This window comes from Carassius gibelio, chromosome B6 (genome assembly GCF_023724105.1).
Source record: "Carassius gibelio isolate Cgi1373 ecotype wild population from Czech Republic chromosome B6, carGib1.2-hapl.c, whole genome shotgun sequence".
Classification (NCBI taxonomy): domain Eukaryota; kingdom Metazoa; phylum Chordata; class Actinopteri; order Cypriniformes; family Cyprinidae; genus Carassius; species Carassius gibelio.
The window spans coordinates 21,745,143-21,762,772 of record NC_068401.1 but is presented as its reverse complement, the minus strand read 5'-3'; the positions used below and the strand labels follow the sequence as shown (position 1 = coordinate 21,762,772).

Below are 17,630 nucleotides of genomic sequence, written 5' to 3'. Positions count from 1 at the left end.
GGGCTAGATTATTTATTTGTGAAACCGAAAAAGGTTCCATAAAATTTTTAGTTTTGGCGTTAATGTCGTTAAAACAGAAAACAATTTCTTTAAATAATTCACTAAATTATTCTTAATTTATGGAGTTTCGTTAGAATGTTAACGGTAGATAATTAAGTTTGTAGGCTTAACAGGAAACATCCGCACTTTCATGTTATGGGCTCCTTCGGCACTTCCAATTACTGTTATTATTATTATTAATAATTAACGGTTTCGATTCACATTTTATTTTACAACATAACCAACATAACATCAAACGTGAACTCTGATGTCATTATTTTATTTGTTTGTGAGTTCCGTTATGTTTTTGGAAAAAAAGTCCCTAAATATGGACTACAACTAAGGTTACTACAAAGACGTAACGTTAAGTTTATGTGATTGAGGAATCGGGCATTTTTCTTCGTACAACAGATGATATTTTAATTACAAATGTTACCACAAGAGGGAGTTATAAACCAACTTCTTCTCCAGGTAATCTAGTTTACGCTCTGAAGACCACCATGGTAACATAATAATACTAATATTGTTCCTTGGTAAGGGTGGAAACATCTTACAATTTTTCACTATCTTCTTGTTGCCTGCACGAGTAATCTCATTATTCATGTAATATGTCAGAATTGGCATCAATTCAAGCAAGTATTACCATGTTCTGTGAAATAAACTTACATTATAGTAATATTACTAATAACTGTCATCTATGAAATATTTTCCATATTTCCAAATTCAACCCCCAGTGAGATTTGAGTATAATAAACCTACATTGCTTTTAATACTACAGAGACAGATGCGTGATGAATCAAACCTTTGGGCTCTGTTATGGGTTTCACTGAAAGGTGAGAAAGAACAGCTGAGGTATATTTAGACGAAATGCATTGGATGTGAGTCATTTTTTTATAATAGCAATCTCCTGTAAGCAGTACTGAGCCTTACATGAATGTCTTTTCAAGAAGTTTATTATGTGCTCCAGCAAATTCTTCACACAGGCTATAAATGATATATATTGATTGATGAGTCAAAACCAATGTTAGTCACAAAAAAAAAAGGTAACACAGGCAAGTATACTAAAATGTAACATTCCTTGTCCTTTATGTCTCTATATCTAAAATAAAAATTATTTCACACTGCATATGTTTCTTTTGGTTTGGCTAAAGACCACAAAATCATGACACAATATTATAATAATTTTAGGCTTTAGCATGCACAGTCCCCTTTAAAAGTTAATTATCTAAAGATAACTTTTATTAGACAAATACGTATATTACCTTTGATGAAAGCTTTGCTATCGAACTCTTAAGAATATAAGCTATTTAGTAAAAGAATAAAATGTTAGGAATTGCAGTGCTGCGCTGTCTGATCAGATGTCTTTGCCACAGTCAGGACACAGGATGTCATCTCTCTCCGTCAGGAAGCCACGGCCCACCAGGGACACCAAACACTTCTTGCAGTTGAAGCAGTCATTGTGCCACTGTCTCTCTTCAAAGGAGATGTATTTGCTGCCTCCCAGACCTGTAAAGGATATGACAGTAACAAATAACAAAGACTCTGATAGTAATATCATGGGAGATATGACTACTGTTTGCTAAAGTGCGGACAAGAAGATTACTGTGAGACTCATACAGGTCTTGAGGTCAGAAAGTCCACCAGAATAATCCAATCATTATTTACTCAACCTTATGTCATTCAAAACCTGTAGGACTTTCTTTTTTTCCATGAAACACAAAAAGTAAAATTAAAAAAAATATGTTTCCCCCCCCCCCCAATATAATAAACTTTAGAATTTAACATTAGAATTCAATTAGCCCATCAAAAGCTCCAAAATGACATAAATCCAAAGTAATCTAAGTAATATACAAAAAAAACCTGATTCACTTTCACTGAAAAAAAAACATGTTTTTTTTGTAATAAAGAAATAAAGTATTAATCTCTGTTTTATTTAGATATATGTCACAATGTAGACTGAAAAGATCTGTCACTATTCTGTTTCATCACAACTTTATGCACAAAGATATTAAATGTGTTTAGGTTCTATTTGGTCCTGATAAGCACCTTCCAAATATAAGGAGATGTAAATGTGTTTATTGCTCATACCACTAATAGGGGTGGTGCAGGCAGTGCACTTCTTGGCATACAGATTGCAGAAGCAGTTGAGGCAATAGGGAAAGTCATCCCGAGAGGTGAAGCGCTGGCCAGAGAGCTGCTGCTTACAGCCAGTACACAAGAAGCAGTCCTTATGCCATGGCTGGTCATGGTAGGTCACACCCCCAGTGGTGATTGGCTGAGAAGAAGTGATAAAGGTGTGATGTCAAGTATAATACTTTTTATTCAATGTAAAATGTTGCATTGTGGTTCTTACCTTCTTGCAGTGCACACACTGCAGTGCAAATTGTTTCTCATAGCAGGGCACGCAGAAGTTATTGTTGTCCTTAGGAATGAAGCTCTTGGTTCCAATAGGCTGCTGACAGCGCTGGCAGGTAAAGCAGGTCTCATGCCAGCTGTTCCCCTTATGCTCCATCTTCCTGGAGCCTGGAGAAATAGAGAAAAATGCATACAAACAAGTAAGTATTACATAACTTGGCTGGATAATAGCGAGAAGGGATTATAACCTATGTGTTAAAGGGTTAGTTTACCCAAAAATGAAAATTATGTCTTCATTTAGCTATGGTTCATGCACATACTGGGAAAGTTCGTATTTACCATTTATGCATACAATTCAACACGGTTCTTAACTCTACATTTACAAAATGATTAATAGAGAATGTGCATCAGGTGTGTTTTTGCTGTTTTTGGTTTGGTTTTATTAATGAATGTGCTGTAAATTCAGTCATTATGTATTATATCTTAATTGTACAATACTATGCTATTTTGTACAAGCAACTTAAAGCAAAAAAAAAAAAAAGTGTGCCTCCATTGAAAGTCCATTCCACCAAAACATTAAAACATAAAAGAGTTGATAAAGACACTGTGAAAGAAATACAATGAATTTCTGAGTTTTCACATATCATGCAAGCATGTTTTAGCCTCTCCGAGAACCAATATGGTTTGTTCTATTGTGGTAAGTGCAACAGTTGAGCTGTCACTGGTCACATGCGAGTTTGGACCCCAAAACCAGTCATAAGGGTTGAAATTTTCCCTGTAAAGTTGTCCAAATTAAATTCTTAGCAATGCATATCAATAATAAAAAATTAGGTTTTGATATTTACTATAGGAAATTTACAAAATATCTTCATGGAACATGATCTTTACTTAATATCTTAATGATTTTTGGCATAAAAGAAAAATGTATAATTTTGACTATATGCACCAATTTTTTCTTTTCTTTTCTTGGCCGATACCGATTTTTGCAGATTCCAATTTTCTTTCTAAATTGACAGCATAAGCTATACAAACAAACAACAACAAAAAAACTGAAATTATTAAAAATTATTATAACATAATAAAAATTATTAAATATTACATTCCCCCATATGGACAGTTTACAGATGTTCTCTCACTTAAACAACTCTCAAAATAAAATGAATTACAAAATAAACTCCATCTTTATACTGCAGGAAACACAGAAGTTGCATCTGAAGTGGCATTAGATGTATTTACAGAGATTCTTTGATGAAGCTGATGTGCCATAAATGCATTAACACTGCAAATTTTCGAATGCATAAAGAGTATTATAAGATTCATGTTTTAAATATTTTTTAACATACAAATAAGTGAAAATTTCAGGGGGAAAATGCAAAGATAGTATTAAATATGAAACCAAACCAGTAGGTGGAGTCATTTAGTACTTCATTCAACAGATTCGTTCAAATGGATGATTCATTCAGAAACTAGAAAAGTGACTATTGTCTTTATGAATGGGTTACTGACTCACTTAATTTGTTCAAAGTCGTAGATTCATTCAGTAACGAAAACTTGCTTGGAGACACAAAACATTTCGGCTGTGGCTTTGATTTGACTGAAACTATTGATGGTTCCTAATTATCGTATATATAAGTTCCTGCCCATCAGATTTTCCTGCCATGTTTACTGTGCATGTGCACATCCATATTGCATCATTTTTCTCATGGTAAACAGCAATATTTAATGTTTAATGCAGAAAACCGGCTTATTCTGGTTCCTATCCGGTCGATCAGTATAATTTTGACCCCTACAATGTATTGTTGGCTATTGCTACAAATATACCTGTGCGACTTATGACTGGTTTTGTGGCCCAGGTATGTATGTTGATTAATGTTAACGTTAAACCAATATTAAATCTTTTGAAACTTCTTCAGAAGATTTGGATTAAACAATTCAGTTCATATGAATTACATTTACAATGTCTAGGCCTATATACATTTGTTAAGTGTCAGAGTTTTAGTGGAACTTTGGTGGAAGATAAATAAAAGTCATATGGGTTTGGAATGACGTAAGGGAGAAAAACTGATGACATGAGTGAATAAATGGTTTTTGTGTACCATACTATCCCTTGAAATTGATCCATTCAATTTCTCAGCACTCCCATACTTAAGTTAATTATTGCTATTATGTCATTAGCTGCTGTCCAACGCAATATTTTTATAGTCTTATTATGACGAATGTATCATTATGTGAAAGGAAAAGTTAAAGCAAATATTTTACTTACCTGGCATGATTGTCTTCTTGCACTCAAAACATTTAGAGGAATACTCATTGGAGTAACACTCAGTACACAGTAGCTGCTCGTCCTTGGTGGAGAATGGCTTGTCCACCAAAGAACGGTGACATTTGAAGCAGTGGAAACAGTCATCATGCCAGTGACGGTCCTTATAAGACAGATCCTGAGGACAAAAGCATACAGGTATGGACAAATTGGACTTGCATTGTCTCACATGCATTAAATGTGGGTTTAAGGGTGACTGTGCTTGGCCTCAGTGCCCTTTTTCAGCCTTTGAACAGCTAATTAGGGAGAGCGGGAGGGTAAAGTGTTCCTCAATGTCAGCTTCACAGCAGGTCACTCGCCAATGAGAGCCGCAGGTGCTGCTGTCTGCGACCAATCGCAGTGTGATCTGCCAATAGGAGTACATAAGTGAGAGTCTGTCCCGTGCTGTGAACGCAGCCCACCTCAGGAGCAGTTTATGACACCATTGCTTTAATTATCCACCAATTTGGAGTGAGAGAGTGTGTGCTTGTTGAATCGCTGGCCCATTGTGCTATGAGGTCATTCTGATTGCCTGCGACTAGAGGGGGGAGCAGCTAACTGGGCCAAGGACAGGCCACACAGATGTGACTCCACCCCAGGCCTGTCCTCCAGACTGGTGACATCTTCCTCATCAGGACTAATGACCATGTAATGTGACGCTAATGATAGAAAGTCACAGAAGCCTGTAGAGAAGAGTACCACATGTCTATAGCAAAATAAGGGATGGGAAAGTACTTCTAAAGTATACCATTACGGTCCTTATATATCATCTGTAATATTTACTATAATACACTATTATATACCGTATGTAATTTTCTTCTCTTTAGGGCATTGCTATGCTGTGGCTTAAGTGTTCTGAGTGGCTTGTAGCACTGTGCTATGATGTCGCTAGCATGTTTCTTATTTTGTTTCCCCTCATTTATTTGCAAATGGGTGTTTTTTTTTGTTTGTTTTTTTTTGCGCGTTTTATCATCTGCAATGAAAAAAAATATAATTTATAAGCTGCTCAACTTGTGGCATGATTCATCTCTATAGCACAGGTCCATAGCATTGAGTTGGAATGATAGTTTAGCCCAAAATGTAAATTTTGCCATTATTTCCAGTTGCTCCAAACCCATAGACATCCACACACACTTATAATTTGTGTTCATTCATTGAAAGCCTACACAACCAAAATGTTAATGCTTCAAAAAGTAACACCCTCAGAAAAAAAAGGTACAAAAGCTGTCACTGGGGTGGTTCCCTTTTAAAAGTACACCTTTGTATCTTTTTTACCTAAAGATGCACATTTTTACCTAAATGGTACATAATGGTACACCATACCAGTGAAAATTTTTGTATCTTTTTTTTCTGCATGAATAAAGAAGTTAATTAACTTGAATTCAGGCCTTTATAATTTTAAATACCGATTTTTTTGTACCTTTTACAACGTGTCAATTTTAGTTGCATGGGCTTTCAGTGTGATTTCAAAATGACATTTCAAATATCTTAATTTGTGTTCCTAGATGGTTTGGAATGGAGAAGGATGAGTAAATGATGACAGCGTTTTCATTTTTGGATAATCTATCTCTTTAACATATTAGCTTTCAGAGTTTGTTCCTATCCCTAACCCACAGTTCAATAGTAATGTTATGCTTGCCTTTACAATATCCTGCCCTTAAAATAGAACAGCTATAACAGCTAAATTTTACTGAAAATGTATATTGAAATGATTTTATCTGAAATTAAAAAATTATTTAAAGCTGATAAAAGTTTAAAATATTCTTTGAAATGGCAATGGATGTTTCCATCACCAAGGTGAATCTGGTCTCTTTATTTGGTTCTGGACTCACTCTCCAACACTAACTTCCTGCTGGCTTCAGTCCAGAGTGCATGAGCTGGCGTTCATTCTCCATGACTCCCCACCGCTATGGTGATCTCTCAGCTTTCAGAGCTCAGTCACACAAAGCTCCAAATCACTGTGTTACTAAATAAAAATTGTCAAATATTCTGCACTTTTAGACCTGTCGCTCTAGGTACTGAGTTCTGAGCGATATGGTGCACAGTCTGCTAGAACTATCATTCTAATGGATGTAATGGAAAATAATGCATATTTCTGAATAATTTCTGCTATTTAAGTTGAAGCACTCTTGAAAAAGAAGTTCATTTAAACATACTGAATGTGCATTTGTAGTGTTTTTGAAATCTAAAAAAAAGTATACTTTTAAAAACTGTAATTGTTTATAATATTAATGGAATAAAATGCTACTTGATTTAAAGAGAGTAGACTTTCATCACTGTTTTGACACACTTAAGTATACTCTTAAAAAGGGCACTTTCAAAAGTTTGATTTAAAGTACATTTTAAATCAGTATTAATAATAACTCTATCTTTAAATACTAAATGTATTATAAAATGTACTGTGTCAATGGAAGCTCCAGGGGTTTTGTATTTGAAACATTTTGTACGGTATGTGAACATAGAAAATGTGAAGATTAACATACTCTGCTGTTGCAGCCAATGGGTTTCTTGCACTCCTCACAGGTGTTGGAGTAGAGGCTCTCATAACACTTCACACAGTATGGATTCTCATCACGCAGAACATACTTCTTCCCGAACAAAGACTCCTTGCAGTAGTGGCAGTCATAGCGTTCTGCCATCTTGGATTCAAACAATTCCTAAAAGATAAACGTGCTTTAAATGTGGACAGGTTGAGGAGGTCATTGAAAATGGTGTCATTAAGCATGAAAATATACTTGTAGGCCTATAATACCAGTGCTTAAAATCTGCTAGATAAAGGCTAACTACATGACACAAACTTTCTAAAGAAAGAGCGGAAGGCATGCCAATGTATTAGTCACAGCTGCTGTGTCTCCCTCAGTAAAGCCCTGCTAATATTCCTGCGTTATCCCTCAGAACTCTGTCCAGACTGGCTTTTGTGAACACAATGCTTACCCATTCTGAGCTCTACACCAAACTTGTGGCTTATTTTCTCAATGAGTCTCAGTCAAACACAATAAAAGACTCTATAAATCACATCTTTCACTTCAGAAAACTTCACTTGAGTCACTTCAGGAAACTTGGTAAAGTGAAAGACAATTTTCTTCACTATTCATTGTTCAATCGCTTTTACATTTACTTTAAGATTACATTTTTCAAAAGTTAAAAAAATCCTTAGTTTCCTAAGTACATATTTGATATTACCATTTTATGCTGTTTATTGTACAAATTGTGGCAGTTTGGAAATGAAATGTCCAGGGAGTGCCTCACATACCATCTATAGCAAAGTCTACCCTAAACCTAACCAATGATGTTAAATCAAACAAGCTAAAAACACATTTACCATTTTAGCTTACTTCTACAAGTCTTTGAACCCTGTCATGAAGTGTCATGATTTGTGTTTCACATCTTAAATGCAAAATGTAGGCATACCGGGTGATCTACAGAGCAAGTTTACAATTTCGGAAATGTAGTCCATACAGCTAGTTATGTGATGTAAACCTGATTAATTTTATTTTACAAATCATGCACTATGGTAAAAGTGTTAGAGGTCACTGTGACCTTCATAATAACTTAATAGACTCCTTTATATACTGCATGACTCCCACAGAAAAGTAATGGTGTCAGTTAAATCTGCACTGTGAACATTTGTCAGATCACACTGTTGTATCTGAATGGATTCTTAGATGTGTCTGCCTGGCTGGCTGGCACCAACACTGGGCACCAGATGTCCCTAGTGTGTCCCTGACTATCAGTAAAGAGACATATCTCCCTCATTCTCCCTACAGTCTCAAACAGACAGTTATACACATAAAGGGATTAAATAAGAATGACACAAACAGGGGCTTAGCTGGAGAATCTTTTGAGTCATGTGAAGTACTTTCATTTCCATTTTAACCAAGAGTGATAAAGTGAAATGTGCAGCTAATTAAAGACTACAACAAGGCCTCTGTGTGTGGAACCTTTCAGCCATAACTGGATAAAGGAATGACAGGTGGCTGTGGAGATGCCTGACACATTTATTTATCCCCATGCCAACTAGTAACCAAAAAAAAAAAAAAAAAAAATACCAGTACTTAAACACTGCTTGTTCCATAAATCTCAAACCTAGAGGATGGAGACCACATGTATTTAAAAATACAAACAAAATGCTCATATGTGCCTTGGTAATCGTTTTGTAATGTTAGTTTTAAAATACTTTTAACAACAAATCCATAGTCTGATGGATTTATTCTATGTCTTTATTTATTCTATTACAATGCCTGAAAGTAAACCATCTGTGCATGGATAGTCAGAAAATAATTTCAAATTCTTCTGAACAGACAAAACAGAATAGAATTCAAAATAGAATTCTTTAGAGTATATTAATTGAAAGAATAAAACAATAAAGACAATAGAAATTCAATTCAGTTCATGAATAAATGCAATATATGAATCGAAAATGATATTATGGGCAGATACTTTCTTGAAAAAAGAATGTGAAATTTTAGTGCAGAAAGACAAGTTGCAGATTTGAGCTTCAGTACAGCATTCTAGATGCTAATATAAAGCAACAGGCTTAATGTGGGTGGAATTAGTGGGGAAAAAAGATGATAGGTCAAATCTGAAGAGAAGAGAAGAGAAGAGAAGAGAAGAGAAGAGAAGAGAAGAGAAGAGAAGAGAAGAGAAGAGAAGAGAAGAGAAGAGAAGAGAAGAGAAGAGAAGAGAAGAGAAGAGAAGAGAAGTATGACTTGCCTGTCCTGTGATGTGCTGTGTGTGTCTTTGGTTCTTGAAAGAGAGATGGAGGAGCGACTCCTGTGCTCCTCTTTATTGGATTACTCCCCCTTTTGAAGGGGCAATGGGGTGATTGAAATGGGTTGGACAGTTTATCAGGAACTATAAATACATAGGAACTTCTAAGCCAGTACTTCACAGTGCACACATGCATATTACAGTATAATACATACGTAACAGCAAATATTTATCTCCTCTCAATCCAGTGGAGCCATGCATGTATTTTCTTGAACTGATGTGCATTTAATCATTACAGCATACAGGGCACTCACATTCTCATCCTAAAGTTGTCTTTTAAACTGTAAAGACCATGTTACACCAGAACGTTAAGCAACGAGTCTTCTTTTATCAACAAAATAAGTTCGACCCATGGTTTATGATGAAGGAAGTCTAGTTCTTCCTTCTAGGACTAAAGAAGTCTAGTTCTTGAGCCTGTTGTGATGCCAACACACTAGCATCAATTTCAAAACACAACTGATGATCAGCATTGCTGATCTATTCATTACTGTATACACTGCAAAGTTCAAAGTGATCAAACAGGAAATCCGCATGTTCTGAATTTTCCCACCTAATATTAAACCCACTTGTGTAGAATTTCTAACAATCGGCATCTTATTTAAATCATTCATGCTCTTTCAATCGTCCATGCTGTGCATTTCATTACACATGCAAGACATCAAATTTACACACAAATAAAAAAAATAATGGTATTTTTATTTATGTACTGTTTGAAGTTGGGTTAGAAGTTTTTTTGTTTGTTTGTTTGTTTTCAAACACTGGCTGCGTTTCTTCTAGTTCTTGCGTTATGTGCCGATATGTCTCAAGGTCATGCCATCATTGGATTTTCTATGGCTTTTGTAAGATGGCGATTAGGTAGTTTTAAGAAGAAGAAGTTTTAACCATTCACTTCATTATTACCCTAGAAATTGAATTATTGTTGGTGCCATGCTTTACAATTGGAGCTACACGAATGGATTTATTGCCTATACAATACCCACAGAATACTACATTTAACTTTTGCCTGAGTATTTACAAAGAAAACAATCGCTTTTGTAGGATTTGGCTTTCCATCATGTCCTTTGGATTCCCCTGCCCCACCCTGGCTCGTTCCCCATCCCTATGGCCACAGTATGAGCAATGGCCTGTGTGTGATACTGTACAGTTGCTTAGTGATGGAGTGGAGGAATAGAAGGAAACTCTGGAAGGCTTTCGTCACTGCAGCTGATGGTTTACAATGAGATGGTAAGTCCCAACACCTGTTTGCTCCAAACTTTGCCTATTCTCATCTGTCACTCCCATGGGTACTAAAATGTACTTATGGCTAAATAACCAAAATGTTATGCCAGTCATCAGTTAACATTTGAATTCCCATGATCAGATTGCAAATGGATGCGTCATTTATCCCTGGCTGTGACTATTATTTCCAGAGGATGCAGTTTATAATTAGGTTACACAAAAGCCTTGACCATTCTATATTGCTAATGATTTTGTGTGTGTGTGTGTGTGTGGTGCATTTGCTTCATGTACACTTTATGTGCAACAAAGCTATCAGTCTAAATGATATTATGCCATCTCTGTCTAATAAAAGGAACCGCTAACAAAACAAGCAGCTAACAGTGATTTTGACACCACAAATACCTTTGCAAAACGAATCAAAATACAGAAGCCATCCAAAGAGCATTAAAATATATTGATGCATATTTCAATCCAATTTAAACTTGAAAGCAAGCCAATGTCAGATACACTGGCTAAATATAGTCTCAGTTACTTAAAGCAATCAGAGAGATTTCAGTTATACACTAACCATTTAAGCATTTCTAACTGATTGTCCCAATAGTGCACCAGAGGGAAACCCAACTTCTTGGGTTTCAAGGTGCTGATAGTTCATACCATCAATACAACATGAGAATGTGATGACAGAACCATGGATGCCACCATAAGTGCACAGGCCAGGCTGATTATCACACGTACGCAGGGCTGGCAGTGCCGCACACCTCGATGCTGCCGTGCCATCCTCTCTGCCCAGTGATAAGGCCTTGGATAAATCCAGCAACTGTCTAGATTACAGTACGAGAGGTACAGCTCAAGCACTATAAGGTCAGCAGTGATCCTCCTGGGCCATCACACTGGCTGTAAATCAACCAGCATTTCCAAATCTGACCAGTCAAACAAGAGTGTACAAAGTTAAAAAAGATGTGTTAATGTCAAGATATGATGTCCTTTTATAGTACAGTGTTATTTGGGCTATAACACGTCTCCATGCAATCCACCTGGCCTTAGATATAGATCAGTTCAGTGTGTATATGAGTATTGTTTTACCCTTCTATTATGTTCAGTTTCTGGGTACGATTTTAACGGAGCGATTCAAATTGACCATAATTGCCTTCAATACAATTCCAAAAATATCACATTATTAAAAACAAGAAGGGATTAAGTATGACAGAAAATATATATATCAGTACTTGTTACACAGTCCAAAAAAATTACATAAAAAGTATGATTTTTAAAATTGTATGTTTAACCACATTTTTTAACCCCTTAACTGTTACCGTCCCACTGGTAGAGGTTTACTTCTATATTACTGTATTCTATACTATATTACAGTTAAATCCTAATCTAATCATGACAAACTATATATCGTTGGAAAGGTCTAAGACTCCTAAATAGATGTTTTATCACTGTTTTTGTTGCAAATTATGTAGGAACAGTAAAAGATTAATTTATGACAAGAGTGCACCTCAAAACATACTACTGCACATCATAAAAGTTCTGACCTTTGTCGCAAAAATAATTTTTTGTTTAATCTTTCCCTATCACGTTTTAGCAATCATCATAAATTATATATCACTTGATAGCTTAAAACCTCAAAATTCATACTGTGTGAAATTGGACATTGCGTTATCTTGGAAATGGTTCTTTAAAATCTTTTAGTGGGCTCCTCCCCCTTAGTGTGGGGGGGGGGGGGGTCATTTTACAAAATGTATTACAGTCTTTTAGAATCAAAACTTTTTATAATCTTGACAAAATACATATTGTTGGAAAAGTCTTGAGTCTCACAATTATTTTGAGATATAAGTAATATTGAGAAAGAAATATATACATTTGTGACAGAAAAAATTCATAAAATAAAATCATTGAGGTTTGATTGATATCTGGTGGCTAGTTTTGGTATATCGCCAAAACAAAATTACATGGGAACCTCGTTTTTTTTTTTTATATATCAACTTCAAATTTGGAACACATCTTATTTAGACATGTTCATGGCCCTAAATGAGAAGTTACAACATTTCTGGAAGAAAAAGATAAATTGTATTTCAGATACACTGAAAATATAAATTATAGCTCACTTCTGAGTCTGCAAAAGTCTTTTTTAGCACTGAAAATAATGAAAAAAGCAATTTCCCCTCTTTCCTGAATAGCCAAACACCAATAAAACAACATATACCCAAGAAATATATTTAATTTGAGGCTGTATGGTCTCTTGAAAAAAAAAAAAATTGTAGGTCAAATCCGCGAACATCAATTTTTTTTCTTTAATATTTAAATATTCTTCACTATTCCAATATAATTCACTCTAAGAAAAAAAGGTTAAGAACTTTCACTAAAAGGTACTTTAAGGAACCCAAAATGGATTTTCTATTGCACTGCTACACAAACTCCATTTTGGAATCTTTATTTTTAAGAGTGTATGGTTCTTGTTACACGTTACACATACTATAATAATGATTAAAAAAAAAATACTAGTGACTAACAACACACCAAACTTAACCTTAAATCTGTTAATTAATGCTACTCAGGACTTATTTGGGTATTTACACTATAACAAGGACACATCAACATAAGTTAGAGGAAAAAGGGAAAAGGATCACACACATGATTTTGTCCATTTACAGTATGTAGATATACTTTTCTGTGTTATGTCACTCTTTTATGATAAGTAATGTCCCATGTATCTTGGGAAATTCCTTTTAAATATTTTTAAGTTTATTATGCAGCATACATCTAAAATGCCATCCAAAACCACCTGAAAGTAATCAATTCAGAAGTCCAACCACCATGCGTATCAACAGTACAAACATTGTCTATTCCATTTGAATTATTTATACATGGCATGAAAATCTTTATATCCAATTTTGCTGTCTATTTTTGTGAAAATTCACTTTTTATGACTTTATTCATGATAACTGATGTTTTTAACTCACATTATGCAATATGTGTCCTGAATGACCACCTGTGATCTGCTGTTCGGGCAACTGAGGTTTGCAGCAACCGTATTATCTTTTATTTTGGAACATAATGTTGCTACTCATCAGAGGCAGCACATACAAGAGGTCTCTGACGCATGAAATGGACCCCCTTTAGAGGCTCTGTGTAAGAGACCACTGAAGTCCAACAACAGTATCCAAATTTCTCAGTGGCTGTACAAAATTCCACAGCTTACAACTTAACACAGCAAGCTGCAATTAACTTAGACTTTGGTACATTTTACGTACACAGGATAACATCATTAGAGTTGTAGTTTTCTCCATTTATCTCTGGGTCCTGTAGAGTACCATAAGCACTATCTGGAGTCAAAGCAAATTAAGTTAGGAGAGGTTTAGATACTCATGACATTCATTTTTTTTCCCTGAAACTTTATAGTGTCATGAGACTTTTGAAAGAAGCACATTTAGGCTTATGCATATTTTTTCCATGTTCACTGCCGTTTTTTTTTTTTTGCAGTTTTATGTTGCAACTGCTGTTTCTTAAACTTAAAATAGCACTGACCTGCTACGGTCTATATAATTGACCATTCATGTAATTTCATTATAGTGATTTCGATAAAGTATAGGATTTCTTTTGGAACAAACTAAATTAATATCACCACAATACCATCTGGTTACTCATTAAAAGTGAATTAGAAAGGTCAAAGGAACTGTGTTTTCCCATACAAACACAGTTTTTTTTTTTTAATTGGCCCAATCTTACATTCGGATATATTTTGCTGGCAGATGTGCTTTTACAAAATTATATGTTGACTGAATATGTCTTGTAGTCATGTAAATATATATATATGATGCTTGTGGGTCTTCGGACAATTTGAGAGACATAATAAACACCAAAACCTGTTTTTGTTTTGCTTACATTAATACTGAGAAAAATATTTAATACGACTGTATGTAAACCAATTCATATCGCTCCAAGAACATGCTCATTAAAAGTGAGAAATAATTGTTTAGTAGTATGCAGTATGTGTTTCTCATAAAGGATAGATGGTTCCTTATATATAAAATATAAACAGCTGTCTCACACAGGGAAACCAATTATTGCACAGCATTCTCTATCATTAACCTCTTGGTTGGATACATAATAATCTCAGACAAATGACTACCAGCTAAGTTACATTTGTTTGGTTGATCTTCTAACCCTTGACATAGCTCGAAAGCACACTATGTTTAATCCCTTCATTTTAAAGTATTTATGAATGTTTCCCACAACTACGTTAATTTACTAATAACATTACATTAACCAGTTCCTTCCTGTTCTGTGTGCACATATTGAGTTATGCAGGGGGCAGACTTACATGTTGACTTGAACAGACATCATGATTACTTAAACGTCTGTGTTAACTTAGTACTGATGCTTAATTGTTAACCGGGGCACATGACAAAACTAAAAGGTCTGAGGTCTAAACTACATGAAGCATTTGAAAAAATTCTACACTCTCTGAAAGATTTAAGAAGGTTTTCTAATGATTAAAGCAAGGTTAATGACGATACTTTTAATTGCATTGAAATTCTTTAAAAGAACATCAGAGTTTTTCCAGGGTAGTATTAACAATTTGCTCAAATAAATTCAGAAAAGTAGAATAAAAGTAACCATAAATGATTCTCTACTTTTACATCTGTGTTCGTGAATTGTTAGATCTCTAAAGAGTGGCTTAATATTTGGTTGATGCACCAAGACGAACTTGTGTTTGTTACTTGTGCATATCACCTTTAAGTGTTCTTAAATTGGAAAAATTTGTCAATTTAAGATTCTCAAGCATTGCTTTTGTAGTTAATAGCATTTTGATAAATGAGTTTTTAACCAAGTGTTTGAAGTTTTCCCATGCAGGTCTTAATTCACAAACTAATTCCTGCTGACCAGTTAATGCATTTATTTTAGAATGTCTTCTTATGCTTTTCACCTTAAACAACTGTCCTCTGTGTTTGTATACTCTGTACACAGAAGCGCTAGAAATGATTCTGCGAAACATTCCATCCCAGGAGCAGAAAATAAGCTTAAAGCACATGTGCTAAAAAAGAAAGAAAGCCTTTTGAGCATCTGCAAATGATGGAATCAGCATTAGGCTAATTCCTAATAATTGCCTTAAAAGTATTTTCTATCATTAGTACATGTAATTAACTAATGTTAACAAATAGAACCTTATTGTAAAGTGTTACCCTTTCTTGTCACTCTTACCATTCATAGCAAAAAAAAAAAAAAAAAAAACAGAAGAGGCAACTAATCTAGGAAATGCATTTTGAACCATTCCTGCATCACAAACATGATGTGCCCAATTACAATGTCTGGTTTGGTGCTTTTCATATCTGGTCGAAGGTTTCTATTTTCAACGTGGTTTTGCAGCAATGAGTAATGTATAGCCAATGATTCAACTCAATGGCCAATCATAGGTGTTTTCATCGCTCAAAACGCTGGAGTTTTGTTTAATGCTGATTAATACAAGCTTGTGAAACCTCTCCTTATAAAACAAGATGTAGACAATGTAAATAAGAGATTCATTTTGCCATGTAGACCTTCACTGACTATAATGGAATGAGGAATCAATATAATCAGTATTGATTATAACAGAATGAGTTCTGAATGAGGTTTGTACTGTTGCTTCCTACACTTCTATCCATTAAGAATTTGAATACATTAACTCATGGTTTAATTCTCAAAACATCAATGAATAACATAGCAATAACTGTTAATCCACGATCGTCAGTGCCATTGTATAACATTTACTACAGCGTTATCTGAGTGAAAGTTATTCTGTGGTGGCAGGGACTAATTTGCATATTCATAGTTCTGCATTCTCAATGTAACACCCTTAGGGTTACATTCAAGCCATTTTAAGACATAAAGAAATTATTTTCCATAAAAAAAAAAAACTTTACTTTACTTTACTTTACTTTAGTCACTTTTGTTATGTTTACAGGTGATAGTCTCGAATAGAATACTGAGTAGAATAGAAGTTGTAATTGATTCAAACTTGAATATTCTGCTACTTTTGTGATGTCATGGCCTTGAACAGCAGTAGTCGCTTGTGTGTTTGAATAGGACCAACAATATGTCTATTTATGAAGGTAAATCTCTATAAAAAATATAAATGAATACATTAAACACTTAAAGTGAAGCATGAATCTTTAATTATGGAAAATCACGAAATTTCTGAACATATTCTTCTCTGTTTATTTCTTTGCATGATTGTTTTCAACTACATGCCATGGTTTGAGCCATGACAATGGCAAACATGATAATAGCTCTACATCTTCCTGCCTCGATTTGATCTGCCATAATGGTAAACAACATCATGGGCAGCAATAAAAGGCAAATCCAATCTGAATGTTTTTTTCTTTCTAATATTCTGGAAAATCACTGCATTTTTGAGGAACTGCATGTTCCTCTCTCTTTCTCTCTTTCCATGCAAACATTCCATTCTACATAACTTGGTTTGAGCCATCGCAATGGTAAAAATGGTAAGTAAGCAACGTCATGTGACAATGTCAAAAACCGGCATTAACTTGTGTTAAAGTGCAACATAAATTTTTTTATTCTAAAAATCTATGTATTACTTAACATGGCCTTCTCTTTCTTTCTTTGCATGACTCTTTCAAACCACATGATACTGGTTGAGCAATCACAATCGTCAATATGGTAAGAAATTATACTGTAGATTACATGACAGCAAGTAAAATCTGAAAAATTAATAAATGAAACCAAAAAAAAATAAAAAATACTGAATACACTGAAATGTATTAACTTGAGTAGCATTAATATGTTTTTAAAAGTTCTTCTGTTTCTTTCTTTGCATGACTCTTTCCAAATACATGCCATGATTTGAGCCATTCCAATGGCTAATGTGGCAAGACAGATCATATGATAGCAATTTTTATAGTATTCTGTACAGTGATAAATGCTGTTGATAGCATTGCATTTA

The 17,630-nt window shown here is 34.6% G+C and overlaps 1 protein-coding gene across 1 annotated transcript; it reads right to left on the bottom strand.

Moving 5' to 3' along the window:
- Nucleotides 1–974: 974 nt before the first annotated feature.
- fhl2b (four and a half LIM domains 2b) lies at nt 975–9,504 on the bottom strand. The gene is made up of 6 exons (XM_052559040.1): nt 9,407–9,504; nt 7,177–7,350; nt 4,658–4,832; nt 2,393–2,562; nt 2,128–2,314; nt 975–1,545 (listed from the first exon to the last, which is right to left on the bottom strand). The coding sequence occupies exons 2-6, from the start codon at nt 7,330–7,332 to the stop codon at nt 1,394–1,396; spliced, it is 840 nt and encodes a 279-aa protein (XP_052415000.1). The 5' UTR covers nt 7,333–7,350; nt 9,407–9,504; the 3' UTR covers nt 975–1,393.
- Nucleotides 9,505–17,630: the final 8,126 nt, after the last annotated feature.

What these genes read in the sequence shown, in the direction of transcription:
- fhl2b (XM_052559040.1), bottom strand. Translation starts at nt 7,332, where the DNA reads ATGGCAGAACGCTATGACTGCCACTACTGCAAGGAGTCTTTGTTCGGG. An exon ending in AGTGTGTGCACTGCAAGAAG is followed by an intron (nt 2,315 to 2,392) that starts GTAAGAACCACA and finishes ACTTCTTCTCAG; the next exon opens with CCAATCACCACTGGGGGTGT. An exon ending in CTGCACCACCCCTATTAGTG is followed by an intron (nt 1,546 to 2,127) that starts GTATGAGCAATA and finishes TATCCTTTACAG; the next exon opens with GTCTGGGAGGCAGCAAATAC.